Source organism: Phalacrocorax aristotelis, chromosome 4 (assembly GCF_949628215.1).
Source record: "Phalacrocorax aristotelis chromosome 4, bGulAri2.1, whole genome shotgun sequence".
NCBI lineage: Eukaryota > Metazoa > Chordata > Aves > Suliformes > Phalacrocoracidae > Phalacrocorax > Phalacrocorax aristotelis.
The window spans coordinates 55043297-55071002 of record NC_134279.1 but is presented as its reverse complement, the minus strand read 5'-3'; the positions used below and the strand labels follow the sequence as shown (position 1 = coordinate 55071002).

The window sequence follows — 27706 nt, the reverse complement described above, 5'->3', positions numbered from 1 at the left end:
TCTTTATCTCAACCCATGAGTTTTCTCACTTTTACTCTTCTGATTCTCTCTCCCATCCCAACCCATGGGGAGTGAGCAAGCAGTTGTGTGTGGCTGAGCTGCCCACTGGGGTTAAAACCATGACAATATTTTACTTCTTCCCTTTTTTTTAATACATTCATGATCAGTACTCTGTGCTGTGAGGCTGATTCAGTTATTTCTTACTACAACGAATTTTTGTCTGCATTACAAATAGAATCCATCACATTCAGATCTCATTAGCCACTTCTGCAACATTAAGGAAAAAGAAAGAAAATAGTCTTTCCAGCAATAACAGCTGATAAACCATTAAAGGCGTCATGAAACTTAGAACATTAACTCACCCTTTTATATGCTTTTAATTGTTAGCCCATTATTGCACAGCAGTGCAATAATGGCATTTCCCCAACACTTATACTTCTAATTCAAAGAATTTATGCCCAAAAGCCAAAACCAGAAGCTAATTTCAGCTTAAAACGAATATTCCTTTTTTTTTCTGACAACATTAAAAATTAATCTGAATCATGCTTAAGGCAAGTCAGTTCCTGATGTATCTTTACTTTCAAGCTTTTTAATGTCCACCTTTTTAACCAGCCTTAAGGTGATATATCTCCCATATTTTTACCAAACAGCATAATACCCAGATGTTAAACCATAAAAGCCATGATCCTATTAGCTTCCTACACAAAATAAGTTTCCCATGACATTGGCTCATAATTATAGAGATTTGCACAGGTGACCTAAACCAGAACTCTCCTTCCTCAGGTTTCTATGCTTTAAATCAGTCTTGAAATTCAGCTTCTTTACTGATTCTGTAGTTCTGCTTCATTGATAGTTCACACATGTCCTTCTCATTACAGCAGTGCAGCTCCAGCTTCACTGTAGGCACTCTGTACCATGACAGGGTGCCTGAGCTGCTTGAAAGCACATCTAAACAGATTTAAATAGGTTATGAGCAAGTTCAAACAAGATTTTACCCTGTTGCTAGCAGTCATGCTTATGAGCTGATTGTTTATTGCTCCAAGTAGGTATATGGCACTTTATCAAGATATAGAACAGAAAAAATAGAGAAGAATATTTCTGTAATATGCAGTTTCTGGTCAAAGAGTAAGTGATCCCCCCACCACCGGCTGCAAAGAACAGGGTCAATTAAATCTCTCTGCTGTATTCGCAAGAACAACATTTGCTACGGTTGACTGCTTTCTGTTGTCATAAATGTTCCACTTCTGTCACCAGACATACCAAGTATGTCATCTTATTTACAATCCCAACTTGCCCACACTTTTAGAATTGACTAATCTGGTTAACAAGATTTAATTTAATCTTGTTTTTAAAAAGAAGTGGTATGACTATTCACATGACCACAAACCCTGGGTTCTTCTTGAACTCTCTCTACTGAACTCCCATAGAAGTTAAAGTGGCAAAAACAGGAAGAATTCAGTTTGGCCAATGACCACACTGGGAATCATATACTTGACCAGAGGAGCAGAATGCAGCCACCCTTGGCAGACTGCTACCACTGCAGTTGTGTGATTAAAACACAGTGTTTTATGGAAGAATGTGTGTGGGATCTTCTTGGCTTGGGACTCCCATGCTTGTCTTACCAATCTAGACTTTGCATATTGCCATGCCTGAAGTGAGATCAGTCCATACCTATCCTTTCACCTGTCATATCTTTCAATTCAACTAGCATACAGAGCAGTCACATTTATTTCAGCAATAAACCTCCAACTATTCAGATGGGCCAGAATTATTTTAATAATCTAATTTTTTCCTTTTTGTAGAAATTACTTCAGCCAGAATATAACTGCCTTACTATAAATACAAATTTACAGCCACTATCATTGGCTTACAAAACCAAACTGATAAAACCCCCAAATTTGTTCCATTTCAGTAGTCCAGTGACACAAAGTAACTACCACTGTGTCACAGAGATCTTAGCCACACAGTAATTTTTTTCAAATAGAGACCAAGTATTGTTGACAAAAATATTCAGTGTGCCTTCTAAGATCAGACTGGCTCATTATTTTCAGACAATATAATTAATAAAATAAAATTCTGATTACTGTTTAAAAGAATCTGAAGTGGGAGGAACAGTGAAAATGAAAAGGGTTTGAGGTTGGAAAGCTATGTGTTACAGCTGAGCCAGTCTAACAACCTGCTGATGTCAACAGTCAGAGCATCCTGTCCTCCACCACCACCAAGCACCGCCTCTGGCGCTTGTTAGATCCTGCACCGGGCTAATGCAGCTTACTAACCCAGAAGAACACTGATCCAGTAAAAATAAAACTAGATCAAATGTCTTTCTGATGATTAGCAAGTTTTTTCAGAGCAGTATCGATTCCAAGAAGTGCTAGGACCAGTTCAAGTGGATGGGGGAGGCCCGCAAAGGCTAGGGCAGGGAAGAGATGTACCTGCCTCTTTCAGCAACAAACTGCTGGGTTAGCATGGGTGTAATGTATATTTTCACCCCAATCATCCTTATCTCAGGTGGGAAAGTTTTAAGAAGTTACTGCCTCCACAGATGAGGGCACTATGGGCAGCCCTGCTCCATCTCATTGCAAATAAAACCAATAGTTCAAATACCCTCTCAGATCCACCAGTCAGCCTCCTGAAGGACATTTTAGCCAAAGGACATTAACCTGCAGGGGAAGAATAAAGCTGGAAAAGGAAAGATGGAAGTAGAAACTTCTTAAAGGGCAACAATTAGACCTGCAAAACTTGTTAGTTAGATTTCTATTTGACCTGAATGTGAGCTAGCACAAGATAAGCATGCAAGACATTCCACAGGGCTTTTTAAGGCCCCACATATTTCTTCTTGGGGGGGGGGGGGGGGGGGTTGGAACGGGGCACACAGAGACGGACGACGACAACGGGACACTCTTGAAAAAGAAAACCACTTTCTAAAGATAAGTATTTTAACTCCATAGTCAGTAAAAATACATAAATTCATATTCCAAGGTGGATTGAAAACTGGCTGAACAGTCAGACCAGGAGATTGGTCAGTGGCACAAGATCTAGTTGGAGGCCAGTAACCACCACTGTACCCCAGGGGTCAATACTGGGTGCACTCCTGTTTCACATCTTCATTGATGACCTGGATGATGGGGCAGAGTGTACCCTCAGCAAGTTTCCTGATGACACCAAACTGGGAGGACTGGCTGGAGGGCACCAGAGGGCACGCGGCCATCCAGAGGGACCTCCACAGGCTGGAGAAATGGGCTGACAGGAGCCTCATGAACTTCAACCAGGGGAAGTGCAAAGTCCTGCACCTGGGGAGGAACAACCCCGTGCACCGGTATATGGTGGGGGCTGCCCAGCTGCAAAGCAGCTTGGCAGAAAAGGGACTGGGGGTCCTGGTGGACACCAATTTGAACATGAGCCAGCAACGCGCCCTTGCTGTAAAGCAGGTTAATGGTATCCTGGGCTGCATTAGACAAAGTGTTGCCAGCAGATCAAGGGAGGTGATCCTTCCCCTCTGCTCAGCACTGGTGAGGTCACACCTGGAGCCGTGTGTCCAGTTCTGGGCTCCTCAAAACAAGACATACATGTTGCTACTGGAGAGAGTGCAGCAAAAGGCCCCAAAGGTGATAAAGGGACTGGAGCACCATTCCTATGAGGAGAGGCTGAGAGAGGTGGGACCTTTTAGCATGGAGAAGACAAGGTGTGTGGGAGATCTTACTAATACATATAAACGCCTGAAGGGAGGGTGTAAAGAAGGTGGAGCCAGGATCTTCTCAGTGGTGTCTGGTGACAGAACAATACTCAAATGGGCACAAACTGAAACACAGGAGGTTCCTCCTAAATATCAGGAAACACTTTTACTGTAAGGGTGACTGAGCACTGGCACAGGCTGCCCAGGGAGGTTGTAGAGTCTCCATCCTAGGACATTTTCCAAAGCCATTCAGACATGGTCCTGGGAAACTGGCTCTAGGTGACCCTGGTTGAGCAGGTTGGACCAGATGGTCTCCAGAGGTGCCTCCCAACCTCAGCCACTCTGCTGTTCTATGATCTCATTCTCAATCGTCAACTGTATCCAAGCTTATTCAGAAAACGGCAACTACAATAGTCTGCTGTGGTGTCGAAGCACGGTAAGTGAGCTTGATTCTGCTGCAACCACAAGCTCTGGCAGAGAAACATGCTTAGCAGCCTTAGCTCTCCTGTATCTCCTTCCTTCATCGTAGGTAAGACAGCTGACACAAGAGGTTGCAGAGTTGTCTCAATTAAGCTCATCTATAGAATGGCTTCCCAGGGTGTAGAGAATGCTCCACTAGCTACTGCAGCCATTTCAATCCCCTTTGGCATAGTGACAAAACAGTAAAGCAGCCTCAGTTAAGTGGATAATCTGGCTCTCCAGCACTAAAAGATACAACAGGGCACTCCAAGCACAGCTGATCTTGCTGAAACCAAGGCTGGAGCTCATTTGAAAAATGCTGGTCTGAGGATTTGTCTGGTTTACACTGTTGACTGCTGGTGTAACTGAATTTACATGAAGTGGTAACAGCTATGAGCTGTTAGTCATGCCAAAAATAAAATGCTTCCAGCTGCATTTCAGTCACTATGTTACATGATCCACTCTCTAGTGAGCTTGGTCTGCAATGCACTGCTCCTAACAAATGCTGTTTCTCCTGGTTGAATTCAGGTAATTCCCAGATGTAAAATAATGGCCTTCACAGTAAACATGGCCACAAGCAACTACGATTGTACGATTTTCTTCCTTTTTCCCCACTTTGCGACAGCAGTGATCTTTCATCTCTCGGGAGAGAGAAAAATCAGCTTTGATAAGCAGCTATAAAAGCTGTTTCATCTCACTCCTGGCATCCTGGCTACATACTACTGCTCTGAGTAAGAACCAGTTCACATTGACTACCAGGTAAGTTATCTACATCTCTGTAAATCAGCATTATAAATAAGAGAAATGGCAGGTCACATTCATTGCCACCCATGGCCATTGTCCCCATCCACTCCTGACAGCGTGATATATAGTAAGAAAAAAGCCAATAGGATCAAAAAGGAAAAAAGGCAGTCTATAGTATAAATCTGCAACTCCTACCTCCGCTCGCCCTTCGTAATATGTTAGCATAGACTTTGTAAGTACAAAAAGCCTCTCTTTATAGTTTAATGGAGAAGTCCTCTTCTTCTGCTGTGATCTTTTAATCAAAATCTCTTGTAGGATAGTAGTCATATTCATTTCAGCCACTTATCACCTCTGGTTTTAGCCATTGAATATCAGTTCCTGTGAAAATGAAAGAAGAATCATTATAGAATCATGGAATCATTTAGTTTGGAAAAGACCTTTAAGATCATTGAATCCAACAGTTAACCTAGTACATCTTTAGTGGATCACAGTTCTGGAAATTTCTGTAGTAAAAAGAGCTTCTACTTATAAATGAAACTACCTGAATATACAGAAAGCTGGAGCTCACCCTAAGCATCTGGAAGTTTACAAAAGTTAATTTTTAGACAAGAAAGTTCAAGCTGTGCTCAGCTGAGGTCTGCACTGGCATGTACCCAGGAAGCCAAAAGCTGTACCCGACTGGGATGAAATAAGGGACACTGCAGGCTATGTCACAAAAGACATGAGTGAGAAGTCCAACACGTGCTCCAGGCAAACAGCAACGTACAACTGCTCTTCGCTGCAAAGTCCTAATGCCTATCAAAGTCTTAATTGTTAAGGCCTGTGCATATATAATGCTGTTTGCAAAAATGTTTTATATACAAAATTGAACATGGATCAGTAGAAGTCACTTTGAAAATTCACCCCAATTACATCAAAATTTTCAGATGCAAGTGATCATTTAGACGATGTCAATTTGAGAACAGAGAATTAGAACTTATTTTTCAGATATTTCTAAGTCTATGCCCTCCATCTTCAATTTGAAAGACTTCTTGCTGACCACCAATAATCTAAATCATTCACTTTTGACAGTTCTGGACACTCAGTAACTCAAGCTGCTTTGAAGTTTTACACCATGATTGATACCTGTAGGACAAACTTAGGAGTACATAAAAAACACCAAATGCACTGACAGTTTACCAGTCTGGCTCCAGAGCCTTGCCAGACAGAAAGCGCCAAGCAATCTCTCTGTTCTTTGCAATGATGCCAGCTTAAGCACAGCTGACCTCCTTCCTCATCTGCTTGCTGCCACCCTGCTGTGCTACTCTGCCTTCTGTGGGTGTGTTTCTCCCACTGGGCTGGGAATCGGGCTAGGGAAGGGATCCAACCAGACATTTCATCATGCAGCACAGGCTCCTGCCTGTGCAGGCTTAACACAGGAGGTGGCACAGAGGCAGAAATGAAAGGTGTGGAAGAGGTTGTGGAGAAGCTATTCCAGAAACCTTCCCCCCCACCAATTACCTTTCCCTTTGCTAGCTTTCTGCCAGACCTGCCTGCTGCACTGCCTGGCCCCCACCTCAAGCCACGCTCCAAAGCCAGGGCATGCTGCAGGGTAGACCCCAACTGCAGCTTGGGCTAGAGCAGCATGACTGTGGGTTGAAGCCATGGCTTGAAGAACTAACAGCAGCATCAGCTGAAGCACCAATGACTACAAATATCTACTTAAGTGCATGTATGTCTGCAGAGGGTGGGGGGACAACCCAAACCCAGGCCCTAGGTAAGGACAGCAGATCCCCGTACCAGTGAGAGGCTTCCCCTCAACATATATAAAACAGGGCACTTTTTCACCTCCCAGGGCTTAGTTTATACACCTATTTACTACTTTAAGTATTTCAAAAATCACTGGGAAATTGTATGCACATTTTTCTCTGTGGGCAGCCTAACTTCAGCATAGACAAAAAATAGTGCCATTCACAGCATTATGCAGAGAATCTAAAAAAGCCACAGCCCTACTAATGTAAGGTAATGTTGTGAGGAAAGTTAAAATAAAATTAAATGTAAACAACTTCACTTTAGTGCCTCTCCTTTCCCTTTGTGCCCAAACATGTCATTATTTGTTGTGACAGTACATGAAATGACACTCAGTCTTCTAGTCTAGTCCTGATACTGCCTTTCACTCTGTTTTGGCCAACTAAGCTCTCATATCCCACATCACTGCCATTTCACACAGCTGGATGTAGTTGCTCACTGCATTAAAATATTTTCTTTTCAAGGTATCTCCCTGCATATGCTAAAAAATTAGTTTGTGGTTTACATAGAACTACAAGATAAGGCCAGGTTAGGGTGCAAAAGTAAAAGACTAATAAAATTGGAAATAGCGATCATTACGAAGCCTTCTTGGTTTCCCTCTTCCTCTGATGCATCTACATGCATGCATTTTGTTGGTCATCTGTCACACTGCATTCCTGGGAAGAATGCAGACCTTTTTTAATAAGTAATTAAAAAGTAAGTAAAAAAAAAAGTCATTCTTTAATTACCAAGACCGCCCAATTCTGTTTTACTGCCCTTCTAAAAATAAATTGGCAATCTTAAGGGTAATTGCAGAAGGAAGGATACTACCATGAACTGAAAATACAAATACTGTTCAAAAAATTCAATGTCAGTATTAACTTTCAGACCAGCTTAACGCCCATGAAACTACAAGGGTTCCCATCACAGCCTCTCCCACTCAAAACAGTCCTCCTGTTCTCTGCAGTACAAGTTCTCTGTTTGCGCTTAAGAAAAAACATAGTTATCCATCTTGGAAATTGTGATCTCCAAAATCCCCAGAGTGCTACACTAGCAAACACAAGGATTCAAAATTAACTGTGATTTCAAACCTCAATACTGATACTGCTAAAATATTTTGTTTCCCTACAATCCCTCTTTGGTCACATTAACATTATACAAGAAACAAAACTAAAATCCTTTTGACAAAGTCAGCATTAAATAAAAACACAGTAATGCAATTGGTCAATGTCTGCACCTGGTTGCTACACTGATCTACCCCTGCTATGGAGATCTCTACAGATTAGAACCAGTTTCCCAGGTGAGATGATCAGCCTTTGAATCGCATTTGCTGACAGAAACCGGTTTTGTTCAGGGTTTTTACCAAGCCAATAGCTCTAGCCACATTTCTGTTTCCATATATAAGGCTCAGGACAACTGAACCCTCACCTATTATTCTCCAAGTTCCTTTCCAAGATGGCAATACCTCATTGAGAAGCACCTGTAACAGCCACCCTTACCTCCTAGCAAGCCCATACACCCCTACTTTTTCTTCACTACAGTTCTAGAACTTTCCTGAACTCTTCCCCCTCAAATACTCCACTGTTCCCAGAGCATTCCTCAGGACATGAACCTGGCTGCATGACACATTGTTATATTGTTCCCAACACCTCTGGGAGTTTCACACTGCCACCCATCTAAACTTTTCAGTGTCTCCTGCCAAGGACTTGCCCTGTTCCCTGCCAGCCTTAGCTACAGGATAACAAATACCATCTGATTTGCAGAGATGCTGAGTACTCAGAACTGACTGAAATCAGAAAGTGTTACAGATGCTCAGCGTGTTTAGGGCGGGGAAATATTTTAAGTATCAAAAAGTCTGCATCAACTTGCACCTATCCATCTCCATATTACACAAATGAAGTCACCACACACTTTCCTGAAATCAAATGCCAACACATCTGTTAATTTAACATTGGTCAGGATGTACAAAGTAAGTTTTTACTTTTAGACAGAGCTTCTTACGCATGCCACCTTTCCTAGTTTTCATTGGGAAAACTGAGGCACTAAGTGATGAGGTAACCCCAGCCATTGCAACACTACCCGTGTATCTCCCAGTTCCCACTCCCAGCTCCCGGATTGGTTTCTTTATTGAAACAATTAGCCCTGTCAGCTGTCCATAAGCACGTGTAACATTCAAACTGTTAAATAAATGGATGAAAGTCCCAGTGGAAGTCCTAGCGAGTAGAAAACCAGTGCATCCCAATCTGACCAGGGCTGCTTCAGTTCAAATGCATTGAGTAATTGTCACCTTTTATGGCACAAAGTTTTGTACCACACAAAGTCATGGAATGGTTTAGAAGAGAAAAGGCATTCTGGAAGACACACTTATCACAACAGTCATAAAACAAACACTAACAAAAAACATTTGCCTGTGGCTGAAAAAAAACCCCAAATCAGTCTGAAACTCTGTTTTCTGAGTTTCACTCCTCCTTAGTGATGGTAACATTTACCTAGGAATCTGGGTTCTCCTGTGCAAAGTCTTAATGCTAAGCTGATGGGCTGCCATGCAAGATAGAGAATCCCTGTGAGGAATCGGCATTCTCAGCTTTCTGACTTGGACTGCATACATCCAAACTGGTTAAATACACAGGCCTGGAATTGATACATTGAAAACTTATTACCTAGTGAAGTACATTAATTTAAATGATGCAATGTTAACTAAATCAGGTTTGGATTGGGGTTTTTTCTTTAAATCAAAATGTCAGTTTTAAGTACACAGGTGGTACCTTGTAATTCTGACTCAAATCTTTAAAAAAAGTATGTTTTGGAAGAGTTAATTAATTCAGATCAATTTACTGATCAAAGTTCATAATGTACCCCACTGAAGCTGTTTGCAGGGACAAGTCAACAGGCAGCACGTTGCAGCTCTGTGTAGAGGGCAGAAACAGTGCAGAAGGAAGGAGAACTCCATACCGTTTTTTCTGCTGAAGCTGCCATTGTTTTATCATGAAACTACAAACGAGTTACTTTGTGAACAGTTACTTACATAAGTATCCAGCACAGGCTTATTTGAATAATTACTACTCAGTGTAAACAAGGACTGCAAAATCTGCTCTTGTGCTTCAAATGGTAGAGAAGACGTTTTTGCCCCACATTCACAGAATCCCAGGTTGGAAGGGACCTCAGGGATCATCTAGTCCAACCCTTCTAGGAAGAGCACAGTCTAGACAAGATGGCCCAGCACCCTGTCCAGATTACTCTTGAAGGTGTCCAATGTGGCCAAGTCAACCCCTTCCCTGGGGAGATTATTCCAATGGTGACTGTCCTCACTGTGAAAAATTTCCCTCTCGTGTCCAATGGGAATCTCCCCAAGACCAACTTGTGTCCATTCCCCCTTGTCCTCTCCATGTGACTCCCTGTAAAAAGGGAGTCTCCATCTTCTATGTAGCTACCCCTTAAGTACTGGTACATGGTGATGAGATCCCCTCTGAGCCTCCTTTTTTCAAGGCTGAACAAACCCAGCTCTCCCAGCCTACCCTCACATGGCAGGCTTCCCAGTCCTTTGATCATCTTGGTGGCCCTTCTCTGGACTCCTTCCAGCCTGTCCACATCTTTTTTTATATAGCGGGGACCAGAACTGTACACAGTACTCCAGGCGTGGCCTGACAAGCGCTGAGCAGAGTGGGATGATGACTTCTTTATCTCTGCTGGTGATGCCCTGTTTGATGCAACCCAGCATCCCGTTGGCCTTCTTGGCCACAGCAGCACACTGTTCACTCATGTTGAGCTTTCTGTCCACCAGGACCCCCAGGTCCCTTTCCACAGAGCTGCTCTCCAGCCAGGTGGATCCCAGTCTGTGACGCACTCCCGGATTATGTTTTCCCAGGTGCAACTGGGAAAACTGGGAAAACCACACTTCTTGTTGAACTTCATAAGGTTCTTGCTGGCCCACTCTTCCAGCCTATCCAGATCTCCCTGCAGAGCAGCTCTCCCTTCTGGAGCATCTACTTCCCCACTCAATTTGGTGTCATCAGCAAACTTCATCAGGCTACACTTGATGCCGTTATCGAGATCACTTATAAAGATATTGAATAACATTGGGCCCAATATTGATCCCTAGGGGACTCCACTAGTGACAGGTTGCCACTTGGAAAAGGAGCTATCTACCACCACCCTTTGGGTGCGGCCTGTCAGCCAGTTCCCCACCCACTGCACAGACCACTTGTCTAGGCCACAACACATCAATTTCTCCAGGAGACAACTGTGGGGGACCGTATCAATGGCCTTGGAGAAGTCCAGGTAGGCAATGTCCACTGCCCGCCCCATGTCAACCAGGCAAAAACATTCAAGGTTGCAAATTCAAACTCCAGAAAACTAGACAACTGAATAACAGACACCTGTTATTAAACCCTGATCAAGTGGTAAATTTCACAGCCATACAAATACAGAAAAACACACTTCAGCATAATCTATCATAATTTTAAAATTGGAATTTTATCATATGCCAGAAAAAGGAGAATTAAAAAATACTTGAATTTGTTTTCTCTCTCTCTTTTTTTTTGAAACAGCAAACTTTCAGAAACCACTTCTATCACATGCAACCTTTTTTTTAACTGACAAATGGAGTTGGGGGGGCTACTTTGGCATATATTTCAAAATTATACCCAAAGGTTTACAAAACCCCAGCCTCTGTTTGAAAGTCAGCCAAAGAATAACTAGCTAGTTTTATATATAAACAGACCCTGTGAAAAGAAAATTCATATTTACCTGCACTAAATTTAGGTTAAAAACTAAACAAGTAAGGGGTAACTCAGTGACAACTCTTTGACCAGAGATTCTGAGATAACCATGTCACTCTGCAAAATATCCTCTGCTCAACTGAAAGCTCCTCATGTACACACATAGGAGGAGTATTTATTGCAACCAGCACAGGTTTTTAAAAAATTCCTCAGAAACAGACTCACTACATTTTACAAAATACAAGCATTTGTTTCCTTTTAGTATTATAACTTAGGTAGCAGGGGTAAGCAAAGACAACAATCCTGTAAGTGACCATCCCTCTTAGATAGAGTCACCTGGCATTGAGGTGGTTCATCACACCGTACCGGACCTTCAACTCATCAGCCATCACAAAAAAGCAGTAGAGCCAAAGTACACACAACAGCTCGGGAAAAATGGCGAGAGCAGCAAAAGGGTTTCTTTCCCCCTACAATGATGAGTTCAGGTTTAGAAGAATGACATGTACATGTCTCCAAGTCATTTGTAAACTCAGCTATTCCTCTTTATTGTTACATCCTGCAAGCACTACACTCCAATGACTAAGTTATCCCTTTCACAGCTTTATAGTGAACCTTCTTCAACCCCCTCATGAATAAATTATTTAGGAAAGGAACCTCTGCTTTATGAAACAAAAATGACATTACCACCATCCATTATATAGAAAATATGTTAACATAGACACTTTTTCTTTAAATTATTTACTGTTGATTTACTATTTAAGTTAGCAACACTATGGGATACCATAAAAAGGTTAGACTGCTGAATTTTCACTATCCTCAGCAATTTCTTGTAGTTTTATTTATTCTTCTAGAGCTGAGTACTTGTAGCTTTTCTTATTTCTCCCACATAAAAGCTCTACAATACCTAAAAAACTTGCATTGACTATTTTGCCTTCAATTTATTCAGATCAAAAACCTCTTTAGCGTTTGTAAGGTTCTTTGCTGGAAGAAAACAAAGCTGAAACATAGTTTGGGACACAGGAAAGCAAGGCACAAAAAAAACCACCCCACTTTGAAACATCAGTTAAAATAGCAGAATCGAAAAGTTCTCTCAGCCTACTGACCTTCTGCACACTCAGCCACCTGTCTTTTCTAAAAATAAAAATAAAAAGCTTTTGAATGTGTCATTGCCTCAAGAAATAGTATTGGTGATAGAGTAGGTATTCAGCTCTTACACTGTATGTTATCCCCAACTTCCCACATTTGCTTTGCTGGCCAAAAGTTATTACGAGTTCACCTTGCAGTTTCATTGAAGACTAGAAAGTCATCTTCATTTCTGTACTAAAGGTAAGCAAAACCCACTGGCCAAGAGTTGCAAATCTTTCTGTGCATGAACTTGTTCCTCTACTGTATTTATTGCCTGCAAAGTGGGATTGGTACGGCTGTAACATCTCCAAGGCTGCATTTTTGCTGCTTTTTCAATGCTTATGAAAAGCCTTTGTTTTTCTTCTCCATCATCTATATAGATTAAAATTTAACCCCTACCTTCAGCCACCCCCTTTTTCTCACACAGAGTAATAATATGACGTGAAAAGCTGATGTTTATGTTGTTGGGGGGAAGACATCTTTATATGTATATACATATATAGAGGGGAGTTATAATTCATCATATTCATGGGAAAGCTAATAAAGATGTATGCAAAACCATACACAGAAAACCTTTAATGGTAAGAGAATCTCAAATACTCTGCCAGTCAATTTTTTAGACTTGAGATTGAGATAGTTCTGTAACCACATACATAATGTGGCTTTGCATCACGCTCTGCTCAACCCATATACATCAGTTAATGGTTGCTATCATTTCCATAATAATGCTATTAGCTTTAGCTACTCTTGTTAAACTCCACTCTACCACCCAAAGTTACCACCTTATTTTTGCTGTAGACTATAAAGAGCTTTCGAGGTGGCCCACCACAATTGAACAGTGCTTCCCACAGAAGAAACCCAATCTCAAGCCTTCTGCAGGCAGAACTGACGACTTCTACTGAGCACCTGTGGTCTTGGGCTCACCAGAAACCATACACAGTCTGACAAACTAAAATATCCTGTCTGTCAGCAGGATGTACTGCATTCATACAGCTTCCAGGCAAGAGCTTTGCCTATTTGGTGGCCTTAGTGCACAGGCAGACCAAACTTTTACAAGAAACTTATCTCCCGCTGCACCTTCTCACAAAACCTCCTACAACAGCCAGCAAAATCATATGAGAAAAATTAGCTCTATTTTAATTATCACACATTTGATTCAAACGAAGGAAGATTAAAATTAGAGAAGGTAATTAAAAAAGCAACTTCACTTTCTTTTTAAAGACTTTGAGGGTAGATTTCCAATTTTTAAACGTGATTAATTTAAACAGTTGACTGAGGATGCTGTCACTAACTACACACACTGCCTGGTATGGCACTTGTCATTTCCGTGATGCCTAATCCACACTGTTCAGACAAGGACCAAATCCAAGCCTGACTAGTATTTTTACACACTGATGTCATATTAACTCTTAGAAGAGAGACAACAGATTTTCATGTGTCCAAACTTTATTACTCAGGTTTATTTTTATTTGTAAATACTACATACAAAGCACAGTGAAAATGGTAAACTTAATTGTCTGCTGACGTACAGCAGCTCTTATCCACAGGACTTCAGGATGCTGCGAGGAGTTTGACTGCAGCTGGCCAAATGAGGCAGCGCATGAAGAGATTTGCTTCTTCATTTGTGCAGCATAAAGTTCTGGTGAAAAATATTAGTTTTATTTACTTGCGCAAATATAAAGCCCTCAGCTGACAGAAGAGGTAAAAGATAAAGCATGAACAGAAAGTGACAGTCAGGTTCTGAAGTGGGAGGAGGTATGTGGTATACTGGTCCTTCTTACAGATCTCCTCTTTCCTTCAAAAGGAAAAGGTCCCTTTTTTTCTGGCGAGTATTTTTCAAAGTAAGGTTAGAGAAGAAAATGGAAGAACTACCTCCAGACAGGCATGGCATTGGTTTGGAGGAACAGAAGCTCAGAAAGATCAGAGAGTCTATTTACTTCAGTTCTACATAGACCAAGGCTACTCCACCACTCACCCACTGGCCCTGGAGCACTGGGTGCACATTCAGTAAAGCAGAACTGCTGCCTCAGCCTTTTTCCCAAAATCCCCTGCTGATAAGAAGGAAAGAGAAACGGTAACACCCACTTAGTAAAAAAAACAGGCAAAGATGAGATTGGCAAAGGAAATGAGCAATGCTTGTGCAAAAGGTTTTCTTACCTCCCCAGAAAGGCAGAGATTTAGAGAGCTGGAAAAATAAATGTTCTGTTAAGTCAGAGGTTGAACCTAATTCTGTTTAGGAATCCTAAGGCTCACCATTAAGGAGAAGGTCAACTGCTACTGTACACAAAACTGCAGATTTAAGAAAAGCAAATCTATGGGGAAGAGAAGAAAAAAGGAAAGAAGAAAGAGGTCAACAGTGCCCAAGGCTATCCTTTTTAGTTGCAGTTAAGGAGTCAGTTTAATTCACTTTCTTCACAATTTGAGTTTGTTTTTCCAAATGTTATACAATCTCAGGTGAGCACATTATTTATTACACCAAAAATAAATTCAAATTATTTCAGTATTCAAGGCACTCTTTGGACATGGTCTAACTAAAATACTGTAATACATACAAATTATTACTTGCTTTATACACAAGAATGACTAATACTTCCTCAGTTACTTCTCTCTCCAAACACTCCAAGATGGGCTTTTCCTCCTAAACTACAGCTTGTTCTCTGACTACTGAGGTTAAAGAACTACTTGTTCTCCAACTACTAAAGTTAACTCTCTCTGCTCTGCCAGCACACGTGCCAAGTAACTGATAGCAATACAATGAACCTAACTTTGCACTAACTTGAACATAATCATAGTCTTGTTTTATGCCATTGGGCTGACATACCTATTAAAGTGGAGACTGTTAGAAATAAGCCACCTATTAACCATCTAGTACCACCTCTCCTCTGGCTGCAAGCCTGTTCATTCTGGAGCTCAAACTGATCTCCTACAATAATGTTTCAACACATAAAAGCAACACCCAGCCTTCTAGATCATTACCTGCAATAATCTTAAAAGCTACCACGAAAACTATCAGTGGTTGAAGGAAAGCTTTTCTGGCCTGAACATATTTTGCCAGCAATAAGCAAGCCTGAAATACTCCTGAGGAAGCTGTCTGTTCTCTGCATTGAAGGACTGCCATGGCAAAGTGCCACTGGTACATCTATACGGCACAGCTGAAGCCACAGAAATCCTGGCTGGCTCCTGATTGCAGAAAAGCAGTAGCAATGCTACTGAACACTACTCTGAAATTACTCATCCAGGTGCAGATTCTGCTGCACTGGCTTGTGATCCTAACCAGTGTGTTACTAGCTTCTCTTACCTGAACTCCATTGGAAAAAAAATGAGCCCAAAGATTAACATCTTGAGTCACTCATTCCTCAGATGACATACAATTTTCAAAGAATGCCATGAACTGGATTGGTTTTAAGTTTGATAAAGGCTTTATGAATTAAAAATATATTTTCCATGTCTCAAGAGGTACATAGATGTGGTCTGTAGGTACCTCCCACACAAACTACACGCAGGCATCAATTATGACTTTGCCTCAACCACCCTCTGTCCCAGGCTACCCTTAAATGACCTGATATGCCTTGCACATATAGAAGCACAGTGGGTCACAGAGTACCTGATTTCCTCAATGCCTGCAGGAAATGCAGTGATATGGATGCACAGGTTTTAAAATCCCCCTTCAAAAAAACCAGCCTTCAGTTACAAAAGCTCAGGCTACACAGTCCTTTGAAGCCCTGCTAGACCAGGAAAACAATCTGACACTACTCAAAAAGGTAGCAATTCACCCTCACAATGTTCCAGCCAGCAGTACAACTAGTGAGATGAGTTTATTTGGAGAAGTACCTCAAAATTTAATCAACAGCATTTGTTTTTAAGACACCCTGGAAACATCAACTATGTATTTGCTGTTTATTGCTAGGGAAGCAAGCTATTTACCTAGCAACCTGTCACCTACATTTTGCACTTATAGTTTATCCACAAGAAATATAAAGGAACTTCTTCAGGAAAACTACCATTTCCCAAATTGATAGTTGGCTGTAGCTCTTTATCTCTTTGTCTTCCAAGATTATTTCTACCATTTCAATCATCAGATTTTCTTTAGTCAGCTGGAACTGTCTCATCAGACTTTAGGTGTAAATTCTTCTACCATTTCTGCAGTGCTCCTCAATATATTTTCTAACACACACTTTGCAGCTATGTAGAAACTATATTACTTCCCAAAGTGGATAAAAGAAACTTGTAGCACCAATAACATAAAAGCCAGCTGAGTGCTTTAGTATCTACAGAATGACAGCTATACATGCATCCCTGAGCCTCAGTGCAAAGGGATGGCTTGTGGGAAAACCACTCCAGACCCATCTGTAATAAACTGGCTACCTCCCAGCTAAGGATCACATGATCCTAAAAAAAGCATATGAGTAGGAAGAGCTGCAAGGAAGTTCTGAGGTCAAGGGAAGTTCGCAAAAAAATAGTTGGCTTTCAGGGAATTTGGGGGGACTTTTAGGCATGCAGCTTGCAGAAGAGAAACTTACCTCTGGATAAGCATTAGGATAGAGAGAAGTGACAGCTGCTGTATTGTTCTTTCATATTGACACCAATTTAACAGAACCAGATGAGATGGCCCTGAACCAGTTCCAGGGATGTGCTGCTTTCCGGGACTGTTGAAGACCACAGTAAACTCTGCATGTTGCTAAAAATCACAAACTTCTTCATATCTTTTATCAAGCATCCACCCTTCTAGGTCATTCACGTAAAGCAGACGTGAGCCAAGTTTATGTCTACTCCATAGGAATAGCTGTTAACAGCCTCACTGTAGGCACAAAACCAATGCTTCTCTCTAGAAGAGAACAACCTTAAACTCATTTCCTCTTTTTAGTTAGCCTTTTAGTTGCTTTTCAGACGGTCTAAGAAGAACACTTTAGCAGCAAACTGTAATATTGAAGTTCAATACCGAAGCTTCACTGACGAGTTATCTGAGGCAAGAGTTAAACAGGTTTGCAAGCAAGAGAGTAAGCACAGCTCCTGCATGCTTTGTACCATCTACCAGGAGCAATTCCAACATCTGTACGCCAGTATTATGCTTTTAACCAAATTAGGCATGCAGAAGACAAAGCCCAGGTAACCATATCCTATGTGGTAAGATGCTAGCAATATATACTAAAAATTTACATAACAATTTCCCCCCGCCATTATAATGGCTGTTTAATTCAAACCAAATATACTAGAAAATACACTATGTTTAAGCACATTTATTAATAGGGCCATTAATAAGAAATACACATATATTAGTAACTGGTTTTAAATAGAGACAGAAACAAGCAGCTGCTACATGGAAGCTACACAGTAAGAAATTCTTCAATAACGAACAGGGGAATTTCAGCCGAAAACAAGGCTGCGAAGTTGACTCAGATGATTAACTACTGGCCACAAGTCACATGTTGGCGTCCACGTTGACTAATGGGTATATTTCCCCTGAAAGTCTTTATTCTGAGGTAGTATAAGGCCACTTAACTGTTGCTTTTTTGCACCTACTGAGTGACTGACTAGCCCTAAACCTCTCTTATACAGACAGTGCTGTTACATCTGAAGTTACAGCTCAGAATTGCCTTCTGTGCATGAGGAAAAACCCATGGCAGCAAGTGGGGGACAGGAAATACTGCAAGTTCCTGTTTGTAAAGTTTCCTCTGCATCATTTTCACCAGGATATGTCCCCTCCACTAAGAAACACACACAAGAGGTGGAACCCAAAATGAATGACCATTTACATTTCAGCTGAGATTTCGTATTACTGTTCCCACATCTGGCAATTCAGGGCTACACATACCAAAGCACTGGTGTTGGCAAGGTCAGCATTCTTATCTTCCGATTCCAGGCTCTCTTACCCTGTTACTTTGGATAGGTTACAAGGAAAATTTCACTTAATGAAAAACAAAACTCCCTCCCCATCACACCACACCCTTACTTCACTGACATGGGACAACACAAATCTCAGTGTGATAATTACCACTTGATTGCACTCAAAGTTGTAGAAGTAACGCTACCAGACCAAATTTCATGTTCTTGTGCTTTGTGCATGTCCAACTGACACACTACTTGAAGGACTGTACTTACAGCAGCTTTCATTTTCTTTAATCAGCTAACAAAGCCTTCCGGTTTCTGTGTTGCTCTGTGCTTGAGCCACATGTATGTTATGATAGGGATTAAAAATTAAAGAAAGGCCTCTTCAAGTAGAATCCACCCTGCTGGGTACTTTCTGGACAGATACCTAGACAAGTGAAACCTATTTTCTTTAAGTTACTGAGGCAGATGCCCTGGAGTTCAACCCTAAAATTATTTGTAGAGTTCTGTTAAATTGTTAAACTTTTACTTGTATTTCAGCTGCTACCTAATGAAGTCTCCATATATATAGGACTGAAAATCCAGGCTGTGACATTGAAAAATTTATTCTTCACATATAGCACAGCCTAAGCAATAAGGAATACCAAAGGACTTTAGTTTCACTCATGTCAAAATGTAAGCGTTAATTTAGGGAAAAAAACTCACTGAATCTGAAGATGAACTGAACTGAGGCAGTGCTCAGTGATCTCGTGTTTTCCCTTCCTCTCACTCCTGCAAGGTAGCGAGCACCTCTAGCCACGTGGCTTGTTATGTCTGCTCTCTTTCACGTCAGTTTTCAGATGTCCAGGTGTTTCAACTGTTGCAGGTTAAACAGGGAATAAGAGCACTTGTCAGGTGTCACAAGACATCATCCTAAGGAAAATAATTCAGCTTAAACTCTCATTGAGACATCATACAATACAGTCGTTGACTTGATAGTATCATACTCCACTCTGATTATTTACAGTAAGGCACAAGGATATTACAGAAGGGGCATCACCAGAAGTTGGGCTGCCACAATACAGTCCCATTAAGGTAAAAATTACAAGGAGTGAAATAAGACACTGCAAAGGTAAGATAAGAGAGTCCTTTATGGCTAGGTCTCAGGATTTCATGGGGACTACCTGCTTCACACTGACTTTCATAGTTTCAGTTCAAAAGATCCAGAAAAATAACTAAACAAAACTGAGATCATTTTGCTGCTTGCCCATGACTATTTTTTAATCAGACAGCTGTGATCCCCTTCATGCTTTAAGAGAGTATATTGGTGGGAAGAGAGAGCCACTGAGATGGAGGAGGAGCCGCCTGCAGCCCGATGCAGAACCACAGCCCTCCAGCCAATTTCTCAGTGCTCTCAGACCCTACAGCCTTTTACTATTTTGTTCTCCCCATCTCTCCTCCCACAAAACAGACCCTCACAGCTCATCTGACACACCAAAGCTGTAAATATGCCTCCTCCCAACAACCAAACCCTCTCCATTCAAGCATCACTGAGGATGAACGAGATGTCACCTAAGCTGCAAGCCTGGCACGAGCCTTCAGCCCTGAGGACAAGTTGGTCCTCACAGCCTACCATGATAATGCAAACTGAAACAGTCCAACCAGCCATGGTCTGAAAGAAACAGTGGCCTGATGGGAAAAGAGAACCACCTGTGGCTATATAACTAAACATCTCAACACATTATGTATAAACGAGCTGACCTGAAGTTGCACTGGCAGTTTTGAACCAGCTACTCTTAACACCCAAGTGCTAAGAGTAAGCTTTATACTAAAAAGCGTTCTTTTAAGCATCTTTGCTGGATGCAGTTTAGGTAGCAATTTTGCTTCCAAAAGATCCCAGAGTATATTTAAGATCACCAGTTTAGAGGATCTCCAACAGGATAGAAAAAGCCATCCATTCAGCTCAATTCACTTCACATGTTAAGAGCACATCCTTCAAATTGGGTCACACAACCCAAGGGTGGGACAGGCACCCCCTCTCCTCCTCCCACTGCAGCACTAAGAATGGCTGCAATTTCCAGCTTCAGCTGGGAAGACATGCTCATAATGGGGGGGTGGGGGTGGGGGGGAAAGGTGGGCAGGGAAAACACACACAGTTATTCTTTCTGCCAGGATATGGATCTTAGGCCTCTGGTATAGGACATCCTGTAATTCACAGGACAAGCAGCAACCCTGAATACATTAAAAATTTGATGTATTGTGGTTATCTCACCTACCCTGTAGAGTAGTACAGAGAACCCAACAAAATTATTTTTGTACAGGGCTGCCTAGGACAGAGTTACAAGAGATACTGTATCTATCTAAAACTGAAGGTCAGTTAACATCTGGGTCTGATGGCGAGTTATGTGGCTACCCTGGAGGGGAAGGGTGGAAGGGTCTTTTGTTTAATAAGCGTAAACGGTCAGGAATTGGTCCCAGTCTAATGTGAGAGGGGACAGTGCACTAGAGGGGCAGGATCCTGGTGTCCTGCCCAGACCCTGGTTCAGAAGAAAGAACCCTGCTTCCTGTACCATCCAAAGTCAGGTTTTTCTGCCCCACATTCAAGTGGAAACAAGGCCTAGATCTAACACGTTCTTAAGATTTAATCAGATCACAGCTTGCAACAGGCACAGGGCTGAGCAAAACCCACCCTGACAGGAAACTCAGCTGTGACCTACTTGAGCATACATGAAGTTATACACTACCTGTGGCAAAGTGGTACCCATTCATACATCTGCTGATAAGAGAAACATGAATGAGGAAAAACAGGAGTGCCAAGAAATCATTCACCCAGGTCCCACATACCCCAGCACACCACAATCTCCTCCCCTGCTTTTTCCTGGATTTGTTTAATGATGCAGAGCATTTTCACCTTAAGAACTGAAACAAGGCTGCTCGGTTTCCAGCCTCCTGCTTTGCCTCACAAGAGGGGCTATGACCGCAAACATGGCCAAACACTTCTCCTTCCTGTCACCAAGAGCCAAGTCATACTGCTGCCCCTGCAGATGGGGACCAGCTCTTGTACAACAGCCAGGCTTGGGCTCTCCCAGAGCAACTCATCTCTCTGCGGAAGGCTCCCAAAAGCCATCCCTCCTGCCCACAGTATCAAGGCTGGACCACACAAAACTAGGCACGAGCTTTACTGAACCACCCAGAATACAGGACAAAGTCACCCAACCAAGATGTGTCTTTTCAGCAATGTAATTTTTCTCCTTAATGTTTGGATATTGTCAAAACCAAAGACTTCTCCTAGGTGACATCGTTCTTCCTAAGAAAGGTAAACCCTGTTTACAATAGACAGACCTACTCCCAGGAGGCTTCTGCCACTCTTCCAGAGATTTCATTATCTTATTTGAACACAGCAGCCACTTCACAGAGCTTGCACAGAATGGACCTCTCCTTATTCCATCCCACCTCCACATCTAGGAAACTGTAAAAACCCACTCCCCTCCCTGCAAAGCATCTCCTACCATGAGACTCATCTCCCCACATGTAAAAAGAAGTTTATCTCATTTTCAAAGTTTTATCTCACATGGCATTTTCCCTGACTCTGAATCACAACCCATGCAGCTGAGCTGGGGCAGGAGATGACTGAGAACTGCCGGAGCTGTAACGGCCACGGGGCAGTGGTCAATCACAAGCCTCTGCTCCCCAGTTCCTCTTCTGCCATGATAGACAAAGGGCATACGCATCCACCCGAACATGGTCCTTCCTCACCTACACGTCGCTTTCTTTCCTAATGCTTTTTCCTTTAGAAATACACTTAGAAAACAAGACCAGATGCAGGAGAGCAGAGCATTCCTCTGCCTGAGGGCCAGCAGAGCAAACGGGATTTGTCTTTAAAAGTAACACGTTCCATTAACAAAAACACATTTCTTGAGACCAAATTGGCCATTTGTTAAAACGCAGGTGCAATTTCACTGGTTTCTGGAGAGTTGTGCCCTGTTATATCAGTGACATATCTAATGCCTAGTGCTAGCATGAGGCCTCGGCCAGGAGAATTAGGGTAAATTGGGCTGATCCCCCTACAGTGAGAAGGGGGTCTGCCAGGCTGCAAACAATGTAACAAGAGTCATTCCCTTGCACTTTGCATAACAGAGGGCGATGGGTATCACCAGGTCATTTAGTGAACATCTATAACTTCCACAGTGCAACAACTGACGGACAGTTGCTGTCGGTTTTTAGCAAATGTCTTGCTAATTCTATACAAACAGATGCATCTACAGAATAATAAAAATATCTGTAGCACAAATCCAAAAATATATGATAGATGTTCTTCAGAAGCACATACAGTCTTTGAAATATAAAAATACCCACCACCTCAGGCCTTTTCTCCAAGTCAACCTTTACTTTCCCAAGCATTGCTTTCCATATCTTTTGATTTTTATACTAGTATTTTCTTACCCTGTTTCTGCAGGAGAGCCATCATAGACTGCTACAACAGCCCTTGGCATACAGACTTGTTAAAGCACAGTTCCAAGTTCAGCAGTGAAAAGGTAATAGGTTACTGAAAAAGGTCAAAACAAGCAAAAGCTGAAAAATATCCTAGGCGTCAATTGTTAACAGAGGCTGAAGACAATTTTTCCACAATCTTTGCACTGACAGCAGGAAGCACAGGCTTCCATTGTCTAATATGGTATTTTGCATATTTGAGGTACAAATATTTGTACGAAACTTACACCACTGCACACTTTGTGTACTCAGTCTATAAGCTAACACAACACAGAGGGAATTAAGTCTACAACAGGTTGCATCTACATTTGGTGGAGGAGGAAGACTTCTCTTGATGCTTCAAAGTAATTCTGTAAAAGTAACCACTTCCCAGTTATTTTAACTTTAATTACCAGATAACACACTATCACAGCATTTCTGAATACAATGTTGTTTCAGGGCAAGGTGAAACAATATGGAGCTGATATTGTTTTATCAGCTCTATTTAATTTTTCGCCCCTTTTAGCTGTTATAGGCAGTCATCCAGGTTACTGGATAGATTCCAATGCCAAATCCACAATACTGAGCCCACAGTTAAAAATTAAAATGTAACTTAACTGCAGACATAATTCTAGCTGCCTCACAATCAATGATTTTAAAATATTTAGAAGATTTTTTTTTAAATTCTACAGCATCATCAAAAAAAAATATGGTACTCCTATAAATTTTGAAGGGCTAACAAAATCAGGTCTGGCAGCTGAGAACTACAGTTATTGCACAACAGAAGTCTAACTGGCAGTATGTTTTAACTATGTGAACTCCAAATCTTTGTTTTTGATTGTCACACCTGTGAGATTATCTCATTAAAAGACAAGGGAGTAACCAGGTGCCAAATTTAACCACAGTGTTTTCAACAGGCAAGCTCACAGAAATAATTTGGTTCAAAATGCTCGTAATATTAGAGGTTCAGCAGAGCATGTAAAGCACCCCTTCACTGAGGACTAAATGCAGAGAAAAATGTGATTATTTCACCACAAGATGTAATTTCTCAGTAAATAAGACATGTAAAATAAAACCTAGAGAAATACAAAGACTATCAGAGGGGAGTCTGATAACAAATGGGCTCTTTCCTGCTGTAGTCTCCTTATAAACCATAGCAATCAAAAGGCTACGAGTAGCACCTGCATGGGAGCTACCTCCCCACCTACAAGAGCAGCACCTGTGAAACAAGACCAGAGCACCTAAAGGACCTCTTATGCACAGGTGCCATGAGCCAAGCAGCACAGCTGGTGTGCTGAAAGGGAAGAAGCATGTGCAAAATCACTCTGGGTAATCCCTCAAGTGTAACTGGGAGCTTGTTTGTAGGGGTGCTGCTTTCTGATGGCCCAAAATACCCTAAACATACATATAGCAGCAGTAAGCAATAACCCACCTTCCAGTCACTAGAGAGTTCTGAGAAATTAAACAGCCACACTTTCCCCACCGCCATGCTATATCAATGGTGAGACTGTCAGATACAGCATCTGCAACATTTACACTAAAATGAAATCAAATGCTCCAGAACCATGTAATCTCTAGACACATTTTTTACCTATATTTCTGCTATCATCAGTTTTTCCATCTGCAAAAGGTACAGTCTCATAAAACAACGCTACGTATTTCAGATCAGCATTTGTCAAAATAAGGTACACATCTTATTCCAAGCGGAGAGCTCGTGGCCGTGTCTACTACAGTAAAAGCTCAGCTTATACTTCAAATAACTCTCGGTTCCGACTTACAGGGACGCAGAAAGGAAGGCTGTGGAAAAAGCACCATGCAAATCTAGACACCTACTGCATGAGCTGCACGTACACAGTATCCCAGCACCGGGCTACATAAGAGCATTCACTGCCAAGAAAGGACAGCCACACTGTGGGACCGAAAGCAAGGGTAATTCTTAAAGATGACTAAACTCACACACAAGGCTAACCGTGCCTTGAGATGAAGTGGAACAGCCTTAGTAAAGCACAGGCGTTACAGGGATATAAGGAAAGTCTCAGAAAATCAAGCCACATCAACAAGAAACTGGTCAGCAACTGTTAGCTTTAAAGTGGATCTGGCAGCCTGCCCCCACATTACACAAACTGCAGCAATGTTAAGCAAAGGTTTAAAACGCAGCTTTTCTCCTAGCTCCCGCTTACAGATCCGTGTGACGCTTGGACGTCGAGGAAGGACTACTGCTACGTTTCGAGTGGCAACCAGCGGCTGCTGCGGGGTGCGCTCCGTGAGCCGCCACCGCCCCGCTCCCGGGCCAGGCTGGCACGGCACCGGCACCCGCTGAGCCCCCCGGCCCCACAACCCGGCGCTGCTGCGGGGCGCCGGCTCGGTTACCTGCCCTCGGCGCAGCCCCGGCTGGCAGCACGGGGAAATAAAGTGCCGCCCCGGCCTCTTTGCGGGGACGGCCCCGCTGCTGGCCAGCCCCGGCTCTGCCTTACCTGGGTGTCCCGGCCGCCGCGGGAGCCCTGGCGCCGGCGGCGCGGAGCTGAGGCGGAAGGAGGGAGGGAGGGGGGAGGCACGGCACTGCCCCGCTCCAGCCCGGGAAGGCGGCGGCAGCAGCACCTCCTCCTCCCGCCGCCCCGCCGAGCGCGGCTCCCCGCGGCGCGGCGGCGGAGGAAGGGGCGGGGGCGGCCCCTGCGACGGAGCCCACAGCCCGCTCCGCTCCCCGCCCCGCCGCGGCCTGGGGCCCAGAGCTCGCTCCGCTCCCCGCCGGCGGCACTGCCCGGGGCCCAGAGCCCGCTCCGCTCCCCGCCCCGCCGGCGGCACTGCCCGGGGCCCCGCTGCGCTCGGGGCAGGTGCGGGATGGTGAGAAACTGAAGAAGAGAAGGCGGCCCACATCAAATAGGCCTAGTGGGAGCTGCTTGGAAACGTATTGGAGATGAAGAAGAAGAAAAAGGCAAATTCTACAACTCGGAGCAGGATAAAAACTTTCCCCCAAAATTTAATCCCCCTACCCTTGCCACCAGCTGGCGTTAAATGTGTGTGGCCGGTGCTTTGGCTCAGGTGTTTCTTGTTCCAACCCGCGGTGAAGAGCGAGCACTCACAGGGCTGTGGGTTGGGCTTTGGGGAAGTGGTGGGTACAGCTCTCTGCTGTTCTGAGTGGGTGCTGCACCTCAGGGTTGCTCCTGTGTAATGACCACCACAAATCTGCTTGTGCCCAGGTGGCCCTGGGATTACAGCACCTTCCTTCATTCCTAACTGTGGGTAGTGGGTGCATCCAGCCACCCCAAAGCTCACATGCTCATCTACACCCAGAATAACTGAAGGTGGTTTTTTGCACCCATCAGGAGCCTGTGTTGAACTTCAGACTTCAGGGGCTTTAGTGAGATATCACCCAGGCTCTCTTCTTTATCTCCTTCTCTTAGCTCAGCCTTACCTACAGAAACTGACAGTCTGCAAAACCTCACTGAGAGAAAAAGAGCTTGTAAAGTCCAGTTGAAACGTATCTCTCGTGTTTCTAAGTGTCAATCTAGAGGAGAGCAAGTAGGGTCTATGCTGCTTGCAAGCGAATTGTTTTGTTGTGACTAGTGCATAATAGCTGGATCAACACAGATGTCTTTCTGTTCAGCTCGGAGGAAATTACTTATGCAGTCTTTGTTTTCACTTGGGGGATTTCCTCCAAATTATGCTTCTGGCGCCATGGCCACGTCTCCCATGCCTGTCACTACTGCTGAACATGGGGAGTCACAGGGCTGCACCCCTAGTGTGCGGAGCATCTCTGGTATAAACACGTGGGCAGTCTGCATGCAGGCACTTCACAGGGACCAGTGCCACCAGCCTGCTGTCACCACCCTCCCTCTGCTCTGTATCCACACGTTAGTAGTAGCACTCACTCAGATGTCCATGCAGACCTCCTTAACCACTGCCACTGATGTGGTCATTTTGCAAAGCAAGCAAATTTTGCTTTGTTTTTCAAGCAACAGCAGCTACAGCTTCCCTCACCCTGCCTGCTGCTGCTGTAGCAGGAGGAAAGGACAATAAAACAGAACAGTTGCTTAAGGGTGGACTTGGAAAAGCTTTACCCTATAAGGTTCCATTTCTGAGCTCCAGAAAGAAGTGTCGTCTGGCACTTATGCTACAATGTGATGACATCACTCCTGAGACTTCATTCCAGATCTGCAGCAGCAGCAAAGAGACAGGAGAACACACCTCCGTGGTCCAAAGCATGGGGCTATTGCCATGCCAAAGGTGTCCTTCTCACAACTACTGACCAGGCGTTAACCACTTTGATGTTCATTGGTCAACTAATGGAGCATCTGTGGTGGAGGTGTGGATCACAAGATTTTTTGCAAGCTTTGTGAAGCTTGCCAGTTCTCAGTCCTCTACCCTCCCCTCCCACCTTCTTCTACTGCAATGGCAGATAAAGACATCAGCAGAACAGTGGGATCAAAGCAACTCCAGGGTGACACTGCTTCTGGGGACACAGATGTGCCTCTGAGGCACTGAAGAGGGTTGGTCACTGCCTGAAGGTTTGGCTCTGACTATCTGTGCTTGCCTTGAATTATAACTGCTCTGGGCTGGATGGCAGCTGTGAGAGTGAGGAAGAGAGCTCTGCAAAGGCTGGGTGGCAAAGGATGGGGAAGAGCTTAGCAGCCTTCCAGAAACTCTCTTTTAAATGCATGCTGAGCACATGCATTGAGGAAAGGCTTAGATGCTCTCAAAAGCTCTGGGAAAGCTTTGGGAAAAACTTTGGGAAAGCTTTCCAAAAGCCTTGGGGAAAAAGCATTGCCCATTGTTGTGGCTTCTCATGGCTTGGTGAGCAGGGCAGCACCGTGCATTTGGATTTCTACTGCACAGCTTTTGTTTCTCATGGCCTGTGTTGCCTTCACTCTTCACTTAACAGAGCAAGTGGTGTGATTTCAGTTTGAGGGACATGCCAATCCCTGCACAGTGCCAGGGTTTGCAGAAT

The 27706-nt window shown here is 43.3% G+C and overlaps 1 protein-coding gene across 1 annotated transcript in view; it reads right to left on the bottom strand.

Annotated features, from left to right (window-relative positions):
• The window catches only part of TEC (tec protein tyrosine kinase), a 54169-nt gene extending 28767 nt beyond the window's left edge, over positions 1–25402 (bottom strand). Inside the window, exons 1-2 of the mRNA XM_075091552.1 lie at positions 25236–25402; positions 5072–5254 (exon numbers count right to left, since the gene is read on the bottom strand). Of these exons, the coding sequence (XP_074947653.1) occupies positions 5072–5209 (138 nt within the window). The 5' untranslated portion in view covers positions 5210–5254; positions 25236–25402. The remainder of the gene's footprint in view (positions 1–5071; positions 5255–25235) is intronic.
• Between the last annotated feature and the right edge of the window lie 2304 nt (positions 25403–27706).